The 12,765-nt window shown below is 36.2% G+C and overlaps 1 protein-coding gene across 1 annotated transcript; it reads left to right on the forward strand.

Moving 5' to 3' along the window:
* Nucleotides 1-419: 419 nt before the first annotated feature.
* Nucleotides 420-12,765, forward strand: LOC140152283 (uncharacterized). The gene is made up of 10 exons (XM_072174589.1): nt 420-610; nt 4,576-4,786; nt 5,623-5,682; nt 5,941-6,088; nt 6,614-7,350; nt 8,650-8,803; nt 9,400-10,152; nt 10,744-10,830; nt 11,175-11,338; nt 12,005-12,765. Exons 2-10 carry the CDS (start codon nt 4,628-4,630, stop codon nt 12,092-12,094), a joined length of 2,352 nt encoding a protein of 783 aa, XP_072030690.1. The 5' UTR covers nt 420-610; nt 4,576-4,627; the 3' UTR covers nt 12,095-12,765.

The raw sequence follows: 12,765 nt of genomic DNA on the forward strand, positions 1-12,765 counted from the left end.
CACTATCATATGTCCACTTGGAAATCAATCCTTAAGAATTAAATATGCAAACCTATATTCAGAATAAAATACTGCTCCAACAACTCCCCACCCCAACATGATTTCCTATATAGTAACCGAAATGGTATAGCTTTATTCCTTTTTATTTTAAACCAATCCTTTTACATCCCATGCAGTACGATTTTACACCTCTCTCACCGTAATAGATATGCTTGATCTATTTCCTAATCTTTCTTTGCGTACTATGCTAATGTTACATTATTGTTTTATAGAAGAAAATTGAACCCAAACGGTTCAACACATCACATCAAAGCTCCCATTGGGCGCCCTATTCCTTTTTTAAAGGAATTTTTATTTACTGCATGATGACTTCACGAACGCGGTGATGACGTCACTTCATTAATATTAATAACTTGTTCTAAGTGGTGCCGAAAAGTGCCGGCAGTTCTGTGATTCCGTATTTTTAAAAATAATAAGCTTACCTCCGATAACTTTGAAGAATGCCCTTTCAGTGAGGAATCTCCTGTTCAACATTATGCGTTCAAGATGAGCTTCAAGTAATATGATAATACTGCTTCATGATAAAATGTAGACGTTATTCCTGCTACGTGTAAGTGAACTATAATATGCCATAATTTCATAAACAATAACGTCATCTAGTCCGAATAATCAGTCCCAGAACAAATTATTAATTTCTGACATGATCGTGTTCTGGGTCTGAACTGTTTCCATATGAAATCTTGATGGCAAATTGGACAAAAGAAGCACATGGTTCTACTTGACAGCTTTTTAATCCCTATTCATGTTACGTGAATCACGCTATTGTGGACCATCTTTCTGATACTTGTGTGTTTGGACAAGCGGAGCGGTCTTTTGTCTACCTCTCTGTTTGTAAACAGACGAGGATGTCGAAATTGACATCCTCTCCGAATAGGAAAGTCAGCGTAATAGTACGGCACTAAACGTCATCATAAATAAATAAAATTATACAAATATTGACTGCTATGAGGGGAATAAAATTATAGGCCCAAGGCAAGGTGATCTCAAAACCATGACTGTGGCCCGATGCGTAGCCGAGGGACATAGTAATGGTTTTGAGATCACCGCGGGCCTATAATAATAATTTTAACCATGCCCCGAATAAAAAGCAGTCGATGTTTGTTTTATAAGTTAAGATTCTTGTCATCTGGTTGGTCAAAAGCATCGATTTTGGGAAGAGAAATTAATAGTTTCAATGCGAATGGCACAGATCATTACAATCTGCGATTTCTGCGTAATTATAGCGTGTGAAAACATTAACGTGTGCGTAATATCATTTTACGCCGCGCTGGGAAAAACACACACGCAGAACTATGGCTATGCCCGGGGAGTTACTTTTGCGGGCATAGTCAAAACTATGCCCGCGCTTTTAACCAATCAGATGACGGAATCTTTAGATGAGGTATATAATCATGATCATATGATCATGTCATGACATGATGATGTTGTTATTATTTTGAATTTAAAATGAGAATCACAATGAAAACCAAAATGCCCGTTCACGTAGCCGAACCCCGAACAAACTTGCATTACAAGTACAACTGCACTGGCATGCTGGTATTTTCAAATTTTGTGTTCGGGGTTCGGCTACATACCGGGCTGTGCAATAATTATGAGCCCTGGGTGGGAGGGTAAAATTGGAGGGGGGAAGAGTAAAGACATTTTTGGCGAGCCGAAAGGGGGGGCACACAATTTTTGGCAAGCCGAGAGGGGTGGGGGCAAATGATTTTTGGCACACATTCATGGGGCGCCTTTTAAATAAAACGCTTTAAAAAGGCTTAGGCCCTTCACAATTGAAGTTTACTGTTTCATGGTTGAAAACAAGGGATGAGGCGACTTTTAATTATTAATTATTAATTACCGTATCTATTATTTTCTTTATTTCAAAACAAGTGGTCGCAACCTACATCAACCCGTTTTGACAAGGAACATGCTTTGATTTTATGTAGAACTGGCTCCGTTCCTCTGACCGCGATGCCCCAATTGCGAGCGTGAGCGGTGGTTTCGGGAGTTGGATTGTCATTATCATGAGCACGTAACCAGTGCTAATTTTATGTATAATAATGGTACAGTTATGTCCTTTGTTTATTCATCATTATAGTTGATATGATCAAAGTCAGAAAGTAGCAAATGGAAGTCATTAAAAGTTATTTTAAAAGAGAAAATCCAAAATATAAATGAAATAATTAAATATTTTGCAAATCTCTACTTTGGACGCGGGCGGGAAACAGGAAACTAAGAATCAATTGTGAAGGGCCTTTAGGCAAACAGTACGGAAACGCTTAAATATGCAAATTTTCCTGCTCGTTGCGCTCGCAACATGTATCGTTTGTAAATTGGGATGATCGGATCCCAAACATTTGGCATCTTGCAAGAGGGGGCAAAGAATTTTGGCGGGCCAAGGGGGGGCAAGCAATTTTGGCAAGCTGTTTGAAATTTTACCCCCTGGGAGAGGGGGCTCATAATTAAAAAGACTGATTTCAATACAATTGCATCAACATCAGTTATTGTATGTACTGAGCAAGTTTATGGTAGCAACTCTGGTTTCAAAATTTCTGATTTGGCCTGGGTGGATCAGGTTGGGTCACATTTTAATACAAACCTCAGCCGTTGTTCTTATGACCAATATTATAATTTATGGGGAGCAGAATACACAAAATTGGTGTTTTATGACCTTTGACAATAAGTGACATCAAATTCGGATTGTGTCTAAGGCTACCATAAATTATTTGTTGATGAGGTGTTTACACAGTAGTTGACTTCAAAACAAATTGTGAATATGAGTCATCATTTATGCTCATACTTCAAATTACCATTGCGAAATTGACTTCTAATTGAGTGTTTTATGACCCCCCCCCCCACCACCGATACACCTTATCCCCTAAACATGCTAAAATTGTATTGAAATCAGTCTTTTTGAATCAGTCTTTTTGGGCTCATATAGTATTTGGAATTGTAGGAAAGAGCCCTTGTGGGATGACCTCGAATACCTCAATTGAACATTGTTTAATCATGTTTGTTGGCTCTTTTAAATGATTGTTATGCATTTGTATGTAATTGTTTGTTTTTGCTTTGTTTTCCCTGCATTGGTCCATGCTGTTGTTTTGCACTGGCATGTTGGCCATGTCCTGGGTTTTGTGTGTGCTTTTTAACCTTGTTTGTTAATAAAGTAATATGATATACTATCTGTGGTCATCTTGTGACTCCCTAAATTTTATGACCCCCCTATTTTTCTTTCCAAAAATTTATGACCCCCCCCCCCCATATGTTTGGGATGGACCCACCCTTCAGAATAAAATAATAGCCCCTATCAAGTTTTTCACTTGAAAAAGACTGAAAACTACTAGCATCGCTGATTTTGCTTTGAAGAAGAAACAAAACTCCCTCCCTCATCAATTCATGGAAATTATCTGCTCTAGAACCAAAAAATTAATTTGATGTGGCTAATAAGGCCAAAAAAACCCAAACAAGTTTGTTTCCTGTAGCGAGCACGCATTACGTTTTTGACGGCTTATTTTGTGCATTAGAATTAGAAAAACAGAAAAATCACAAAAAAATAATATAAAACACTGAGCACACTGAAGTAAACATTTACACATTACACAACAAACGAGCGTAGTGAAAAACTACTGTAGAAAACATCACACATTTTTTAATACCTTTTTTAATCTCAAGCTTGAAAGGGGATCATAGATATTCTTGAATATGAAGAAATATGATTTTTGTGTGTGTGTCGGGTCGGAGAGACCTGCACTGTAAATTCCCATTCCAATTTGCAGCAAAAAAGCTATTTTTGTCATTTGAAGACATGGATCTAAAAAACAAAACAAAAAAATCGCTTTTCGCATTTGACTTTTTGGACCTGCTACAGGAAACAAACATTTTTTTGGCGTAATCATGAAAGTTTTTACATACAAAGCCTTAGTTTGGAATAATATCCAGTCAAAATTTCAAATTTTAAGTTTGATGCAAATAGTTACATTATCTACACAGCTGAAGGCCAAAGGTTTTGACTGCAACGTCGGTGATAACATCCAGAACCAAAATGAGTTTTTCTGGTTGGCAAGATTTATTTAATCCAATTTGAACATTTCTTAGATGACTGAAAGTATACACAGTATAAATAATTTGCGGTAGGCCTATCCATATTAGAAAATATACATTTATACTGGTAGTTGAATCAAAATGAGTTCAATAGTTGATTTGAACACTTACCGTAGGAACAGTTTTCAAACACAGTGAATTTGAAATAAGTGCAAAGAAATGTAACAACACAACTCATTACAAATCAGCATTTTGTCCAAACTTGTTTTCTGTGAAATGCACTTTAAATACAGTTTTCCTTATGATACGGCGATATTTGCTTGATTCTGGCCAATTCACAAGTCCTTGAGTTCCAAGTTGGTGTCCAAGTCCAACACGCCTGAGTCTGAATCTTTGAAAATAAGGGCTTGAGACTTGAGCAATACAGCTCTGATTATGTCACTTGTTTTTGTCCAAAGTTAACACTTTCTTCTTATCTTTATTAGTTTAAAGGAAATATGGTATGGATGGAAATGCCCAGTAAATAACCATACACCAGTCAACAATGTATGGGACTCATAAGGGTTCAGGATTATCAGGATCTGCTTCGTCCATCCTTGAGCGTGCTAAAGGTCAGCTGCAAGGCAAGCGATATGGCGTGAAGACAAGAAGTGCTGGCAATCTGAATAGAAACACTGCCCAGGATACTGAAGATGATCTTAATGTAAGTAGAATAGTTAATAGAAGTGGGCTATAGAGGGTCATATCTTCAGAACCTGCCAGGCACCCCTTAATTCATGTACTGAATCCCATGATTTTGAGAAAATGAGAAAAAATCCAAGCTTATCTAGTATCCAAATTGACATCTTATTTTTTGGCTTTCTGGTATGATTTTGTTGTCTAATTATACAATATGTATTCTGCATTAGGGAATGGAGATTGTGAATCGATTCGCACAAAGATTCTTGTAAAACATCAACCGGGCAAATCCACATGTAAATATTGACAGTTTACACAAAGAAAACGAGATGTACCAAGTTTTAATCCTGTTTCGACTATTCATATTGCATTATTTACTGATTTAGCAGCAAAAAAAAATCTTGGATATATTTTTTCAATTATTGTACAGCAGGAGCAGGACTAGGAGGTAGATTTGCGCGAATCAAGGATTCTCGCAAAATTCTTTTGGATTCGCCTGCACTGCCACAGATTTCTAGGTCTGCAAAGACAGTTTTGTAAACAGCAAACCCTGACAATTTCAACATTTTTACCATATTTATGTTTATAAACAATTCTCAGGTAGTCCCGTATTAAAATTCTTTGCAATATTCAAATTGGAGCCATAATTTAACCACGTCATGAATAAAGCTCAAAATGTCATGACTAGAGTAAACCTGTCATTATTTTTCCAATCATATTCTGCCTGCATATTTGTGTGTGCTGAAATGTATATTGATTTTTAGGCCTATATTATAACATGTGAATATTTCAAAGTAAATGAGATTTATATTTTGGTAACATTTGTAATTAAACATAATTTTTTGCACTATTGTACCATAGGCATATTTAAGTCAACTTTCCAAGAAGACTGGTAAAAATTCTAGGATTCCTCAAGGACATGTAAGTATACACTCAGAAAGATGGATTGACTTTACTGTATTGTGGAAAATGTCTACACTTTCTGCTTAATCCGCACCTTCATTTCATACATCTAAAATATTCAATATAGCTAGATAAATGAACTCGCTCATTTGATGGGCATACACACCAAGGTGTAAGGAATCGTAACCTCTCTAATATAAATAATAAACTTTACTCTATATTGCATATCTCTGCACATTGGTTAAAACTCTTAAACCTAATTTTTCCTCCCAACAGGATGATAAAACTGATGATGAAGATGTTGATTTGAGTAATCTCAGCCTCTCAAGCGAGGAAGGACTAGAACTAGAAGTAGCAAATTCTTCTCTGAATGCCAGTAAATTCCTTAAAAAAAGCCATAGTCAGACTCTGGCACCAAAAAAAGGTAAGTTATAAATATTGTGCTGCAGACAATGGACCTATCAAGTTGTTATTTTTTGGGTGTTAAACTCCTTGATTGTTGCTAGGCTTTCTCCATCAGCTGCTGTTATCACATTTGAGGCCTGTTTTCACAAAATGAGAGGACATTTAAAAAATATCATGCTTTTTGCTGAACTTAGGCAAAAAGGGAAAAAAGATTTGGCGCAGAAACCTAGCTATGTTGTCAAATTTGCTGATATCATCAAGCACACACTTTGAAAATAATTCCTCACATACCTTTGCCAGGACGGAGATCAATGAGGTTGTGGTTATTGTGACATCTTTCCACACTTTGAGGACAACTTGCTCTTTTGAAGATCAATCAGTCAATCAACCAATCAATTAATCAGTTTTTTGTACCGGTACATCGTAACTAATTCAAAATCTAAACAAAGATTTCACCTGGTTTGTCATGGACAGTCACATACATGTACATGTATGAACCATTACCTACAATGTATCTTTATATTTTCGTTCACATTTTTTACAGTATCCAGCCCAGCAACTTTAAAAAAGTCATCTACTGCTCCAGATTTCTTGAACAGAACAGCTCCAGCATTCACTTCAAGTGCCTTGCAAAAGGCAGCACAACTTGGTGCCAAATTTTCCAAAAAGAAAGCAGCTATTACCAAAAAGCTGGAGTCTGATAGTGATGATGATCTAAACTTCCTCAAGGATGTGTCATCAAAAGAAGTACATGCTAGAAAAGAAGACAGTGATGATGGTGGGAATAAGTTTTTTAAAAAGACAAACACCAATAAACCTTTTTACATCAGTGAAAGTGAGGATGAAAGCATACAGTTGGAGCCAGAAGACAATAGTGGAAAGGATGGAAATAGGTTCTTAAAGAAGTCGGCTCAACTGAAAGAAGAGAGCAAAAGTGCTACAAAGAACCAATTTCATCCAGATAGTGATAGTATATCATCAGATGTAAGTCTAGATGAAGTTCCACCATCCAGATTCTTGAAAAAGAAGCTTTCAGGTACCAGTGGCTTTCCAACATCAACACCAAAGAAAAAGAATGAACAGGCACAGAATATGGACAAGGAGAAAGACAGGTTGTCCAGAACTGCTCCAATAGTATCGTCAAGCCGTTTGGGTGTTAGCCTTGATAGTGATGAAGAGGATTTGAGAGATTTTATAGATAATTTGACACCTACAAGCACCCCAGAAGTCCCTCCTGTAAGGAAGAGAATTGACGAAAATAGTGATGTGAGTGATGGAGAGGTAAGGCAATGAGCTATTCGATTTAAAATCCACATTACCCCTGTGGAAGATTTAGCTAAAATCCTCCACAGAGGGAGTATGAATTTTGAATAGAATATTCGATTGGGTAACTTTCATTTGAACAACTACTCACTCCAGTTGTGGAAGATATAGGTAAAGCCATAATAGAGGGGGTGTATAGGTTTCAAAATGCATAACCCTGAGCAATTACATTTGAAAAACATACTCCCCCTATGGAATATATTTCCAAAATCTTCCACAGGGGTAGTGTGGATTTTAAATGGATTAGCCCAATAAAACCAAATTAGTTTGATTTTTCAAGTGACCATCGATGCTTGGTTGATCCAATACAAATTTACCAATAATTCTGATGAACAAATAGTGGCATCGATGTGGACAAATGTGGCTGTGGTACCAAAGTGAATAGAATTTTGAAATAAGGATCCTGAAACCTTAATTCAAACACAGACTTGTTCTTAATTTGGTGTCCCATTTTAGGGCTCCCACGGTCCCACCTTATAATTAACCCGTACTATAGGACTCAGCCCATGATATGCGACGGCAAGTTCAGTAAAACCTTCCATCGCATTAGTGAACTGAAAGTAGGGAGTGTGTCCAGGAAAGCAAGCAAGCAAGCAAGCATGCACATAAATGCTGATAACTTGCATGCATGATAACTTGCATGCATGATAACTTGCATGCATTGGCAATTCTTTCAAATGAGCAAGGATTGAACACTGCATTTAATTAGCAATCTGCCAAAATATTACACCGATAAGTAGACATATTCATAGGCATGGATTCATAATACTTGATACTTGAGATCTATTTCAAGAAAATTCTCCATATAGATGGAATGGTCTCTACTTTTATTTTAAAACTTGATACTATATGTGATGCGATCAAGCAAAATCAGGCGGAACTCGGAAATATTAAATTTTTTGTTTCTTTTAGGATAGTAAAAAACATTTAAAAATCTGCATTTAGCAGAAAACCCCATTGAACAACCAGTTCCAAAGATATGAGCAATTAAAGAATTTGCAAAATAACAGAAAACAAAAGGAAATATTTCCTTTGTTTGGCTATGTCTCAAAATCAATATTTCCGAGTTCCGACTGATTTTGCTTGAACGCATCACATATGTATAATTACTATTAATGAATAAAATGATAGTAATTATACATATAGGTATGCATATTATTTGCAGGTGTCATATTTATTTGCTTTAAATCATCCAGATTTATGTTGAACAATGTCTATAACATGGCCACTCTCATAAATGTTAATTCCTACATGTAGGATGGGAGGATTGCTTACAAACCTCCTGAAAGGACTGTAACCCCAGGTCCAGGGAAGCAAGTCATCATCTCATCAAGTGAGTCGTCATCTGACAACAGTGTCGCTGAAGATGTAGCAAGTAGTGTGGCTGAAAGTATTAATGAAGAGCTTGGAGGCAAGTATCAAAATCCTATCAAGATTGTTGATGTTGTGTTAGTTATAGCTACCAAAAAAAATTTGCAAACAGATAGATTAGGTGCTGTAGTAGATGGAAACCTACTCTGGAGCAATCATGTTGAACATGTAAGGAAAAAGGTAATCCTTACACACACTCAATCAATGCTGTATAAGTCTATTGGTGCTCCTCACTTTCATTATTGCAATGTTTGGTGGAAATACAATAATTTTCTTAACAATTGACTCTTAACAACAGACAATTCTGGCGGAAATTCATTGACACACTACCAGCATTGTTATTCAAAGCATGCACTTGCTAGAGCTAATTATGCTATACTTCCGCTTAATCTTCCGTATAATAGTTGAAAATGCCCATTCCACTCACACTCTCCTTCCTCACCCTGGCAGGCTGGCACCCAAAGTTGTCCAAATCCACATTGCATTAGGGAAGTGGGAAATTTGGCTTCTGCCAGGATTATAGGTGTTACATACTGTGTAGAATTGTGGAAAAAATGACATAATCAAGATATGATTAAACCTGGCAAAATATAAAAGTACTGAATTTTCAATAAAAATGCTTGTTTTCAATCACAGGTGTTGGTGCAAATGTCATGCGGATTGAGGACTTACTACCACCTGTGAAATCAAAACCAGCAATCTCAAATAAATCCAAGCAAACAAAATATGCTAGGGAAGCTGAGAGTGAATCTAGTGAGAGTGAAACTATTCCTTCTGATAGAGGAGAACTTCAAACATTGAATTTGGCAGGTCTGCAGACAGTGGATGACCTTTTCTCCTACCAAAAATTCAACAAATCCAGTGACAGGGAAGACAAATTACTTGGTGATTATAAAAGTGATTTTGAAACTGCAACTGAGATTGCAACACAAAGAAGTGAAGATATCCCTGAAGAATCTATTCATTCCAGAATCCTGTCCAGTAGGAGAGTGGAAACAGAAGACACATACAGTTCAGCTGATAGTGTGTCTAAATCATCAACAGAACACAGTACAAGAACAATCCCAGATTCTTACACATCAGACAGTCAAACAAAAAGCCAATCAAGATCCTCCAAAAGCTATTCAAGAAGGACTAAGAGCAGGTCAGATCAGACTCAAACATATAGTGAAGACTTTCAGTCAGGGACTGATTCAGAGCTTGAAGAACTGCCAAACGATAATGAGGACACAGAAACTGTAACGAAAAGTAGAAGTTACACTTCTTACTCGGAGACAACAACTATTGTGACGCCAAAGAAGAGAGAAAGGAAGAATAGAAGATCTGTAATGAAGGATGCAGGTGTGCAAGCAGATGGAACTGAAGGACTACTTCATCACTGGATCACTGGTAAGTCAGTACAAAGAAGGCTAGGGGTTTAAAATTGAGGTAACTGATTGGTTTGCTACATTTTGGAATTAGTATGCTGAAAAGTAATTTTACAGGAGCAATGGAAAAGGTCATATTGGTGTGATCAATTATTGTTCTCAAATTTTACAAATGTATGTGCTTTTAATACCTTGAGTGCTTTTGATGTAATTGTGCTATATAAGAAATAAATATTATTATTAATTTTTATTATTTAAAAGGTATTTTAATAGAGATAGAAATCTAATTTAATATTGCAGATGTATTTTAAGAAAACAAAATGCATGTTCTGTTATATGTGGTATTATAGAACATAAGTTGAGACATACATCAAACCTTAAGTTAATTTGTTTGTGGAAATAACCAGATGAGGGTGGGAACATGTTAAAAATCAAGTGGAGGTCATTCTAGGTCAAACATCTAGGGGTCAAATTTTTTAATTGCTGTTACAAGCGGCCCACCAATAATCTGTAAATATGTTAAATGATCCCATCAACCAAGAACGGCGCAACCTGAGAACCACACAATCCTAGTTTAATTGCTACATTAACATTTGTATTGTTTTACACACAGACAGTGATATTCGAGGTACAGAACGAGTGTCTCAGAAAGACCCTACTCCTGTTACAACTCATATTGTGAACCCAGAAGCCTTGGAAGGTAGGTATACAGACAGTGAGGTAGATGATAAGAATTGCCTCAAAGAAATCCCACCTCTAACACAGAAGCCTCGAACATTGAATTACTAGTTTTAAGTGGTTTCAAATGGCTTTTCTACACTGTAGCAAAATCAGTGATAAATTATAATGAAAGTTGCTGTTCAAATGAAAAAAAATAAGGGCCTCTGGAAAAAATAGGGGAATTTTGTGATCGGAAACAAATATTGGGTCTTTGGGTAATAGCAATGCTGAAAGGAAAGGGGTCTTTTTTAATAGTCACTTTTTGAGGTGCTTATAAAAAAAAATATAATTATTAAGAATATTGTGTTTCTGTTTTTATACCAGCTCTGAGCAATTTCAGTCCAAGTCTTTTGGCATTGAATGACTCACTCCTTGCCCAGCTTCAGTACACCAGGGAGTCAGTACAGAATTCACTCAGGCTGCACAGATCATTAGTTGACTCTATTGACAATGACTATGAGTACACAACAGTAGAAAATACTAAGGAGGTAAGTAATAGGGGTAGTATTGGAGTTAGGTTTATTCTGGATTTCAGAAAAGAACATTAATATAATTGAAGACCGAATTAAAAAGACTGGTTTTCGTCTGATGTCAGTGCAAAGGTGCAGCATGATTGGTTGCTGACCTGCACAGTATGGCATTTTTGGTCTTTTTCATTATGCCTTCGATTATAGTTCGTTTCCAAAGAAATAAAATACAGGTTTTGTCCAAATTTGGGAGCAAGTTTAGTGGCCCCACCCCTACTGTTATCCTTAAAGCAAATACCAAATGAACATCATAATCTCTTTTAAAGAAGGGCAGAGCATACTGACACAAACAAAGCTGACTGCTTAACACCCCAACCTGGACCAATGCAGTCAAAATGTCCCAGACCTGGTGCATGGTTTCCATTTTCAACATATCTAGGATGTACCAAGTTCTTGAGTTATTGAGAAAAATTTATCGGTTGCATCATTTTGACCCGGTATTGCATGACCTGTGATATTTTCATACAATGTTCATTGTATGAAAACCCGAGTTTGACTTTCTAATTATAATGAATATTTTAAAAGTAGGTACCCTCTTCAGCTGACTTGCTATATTGAATACAGTTTTTGAATCAAAGTGTCTTATTGACTTTGTTTTATTATGTTTTTTGTTTTTATTACCAACAGCTCATAGCAAAGCGTCAGCGTCCCAAGCTTACAATGGCACAAGCCCTTATAATGGTAAAGCAAGAGATGGAGGAAGAAGATCGTTTATGACACACGGACTTCCATATCTAAAGTGGACTTAAGCAAATTCTAATATATGGTCATTATACATTGGTGTGGCTGGCTACACTGGACTATGACATGCTTTTGGTAGAATAATTTAATTATATACTATATTTGTTTTGTGTGTGAAATTGTATTAATCTGAAGTATTCAGAATGTTTTTTGTTTCTGCAAATCAATTAATACCAACCTACTTGTGATCCGATATCAGCTAAATGAAATAAAAATTCTTCCTGTTTTGCCAGATGCAAGCAAAGACCCTGGAAATTAAGAATGCAACATTGCTTACTTCTAATCATTAAGTAAACCCGGCGAGGGTTCCTCACTTTGTGAGATTACTAAAGTTGCTTATTTCTCATTTGTGACATGATCTGGTCCATGGAGGCCAAAGGTAACACATTTGAAATTGAGATAAAGGCAAATATATGGAGTAAAAAACAATAAAATACATAAAAAAAGACATCATAAAACTTAATAACTTTGGAACCAAGTATGCTAAACCTTTGATGTTTTCAGTATATGATAGCCTAATGTTTGTATAATGTAATAATTATAGTAACTCAATTTTAAAAAATGCCTCCTTTGACCTACATGGACTTGATCAGGTCACATTTGTACAAATGAAATTAAAGATAGAAATAAAAAGATATAATTGGTAA

This window comes from Amphiura filiformis, chromosome 5, assembly GCF_039555335.1.
Source record: "Amphiura filiformis chromosome 5, Afil_fr2py, whole genome shotgun sequence".
In the NCBI taxonomy this organism is placed as follows: domain Eukaryota; kingdom Metazoa; phylum Echinodermata; class Ophiuroidea; order Amphilepidida; family Amphiuridae; genus Amphiura; species Amphiura filiformis.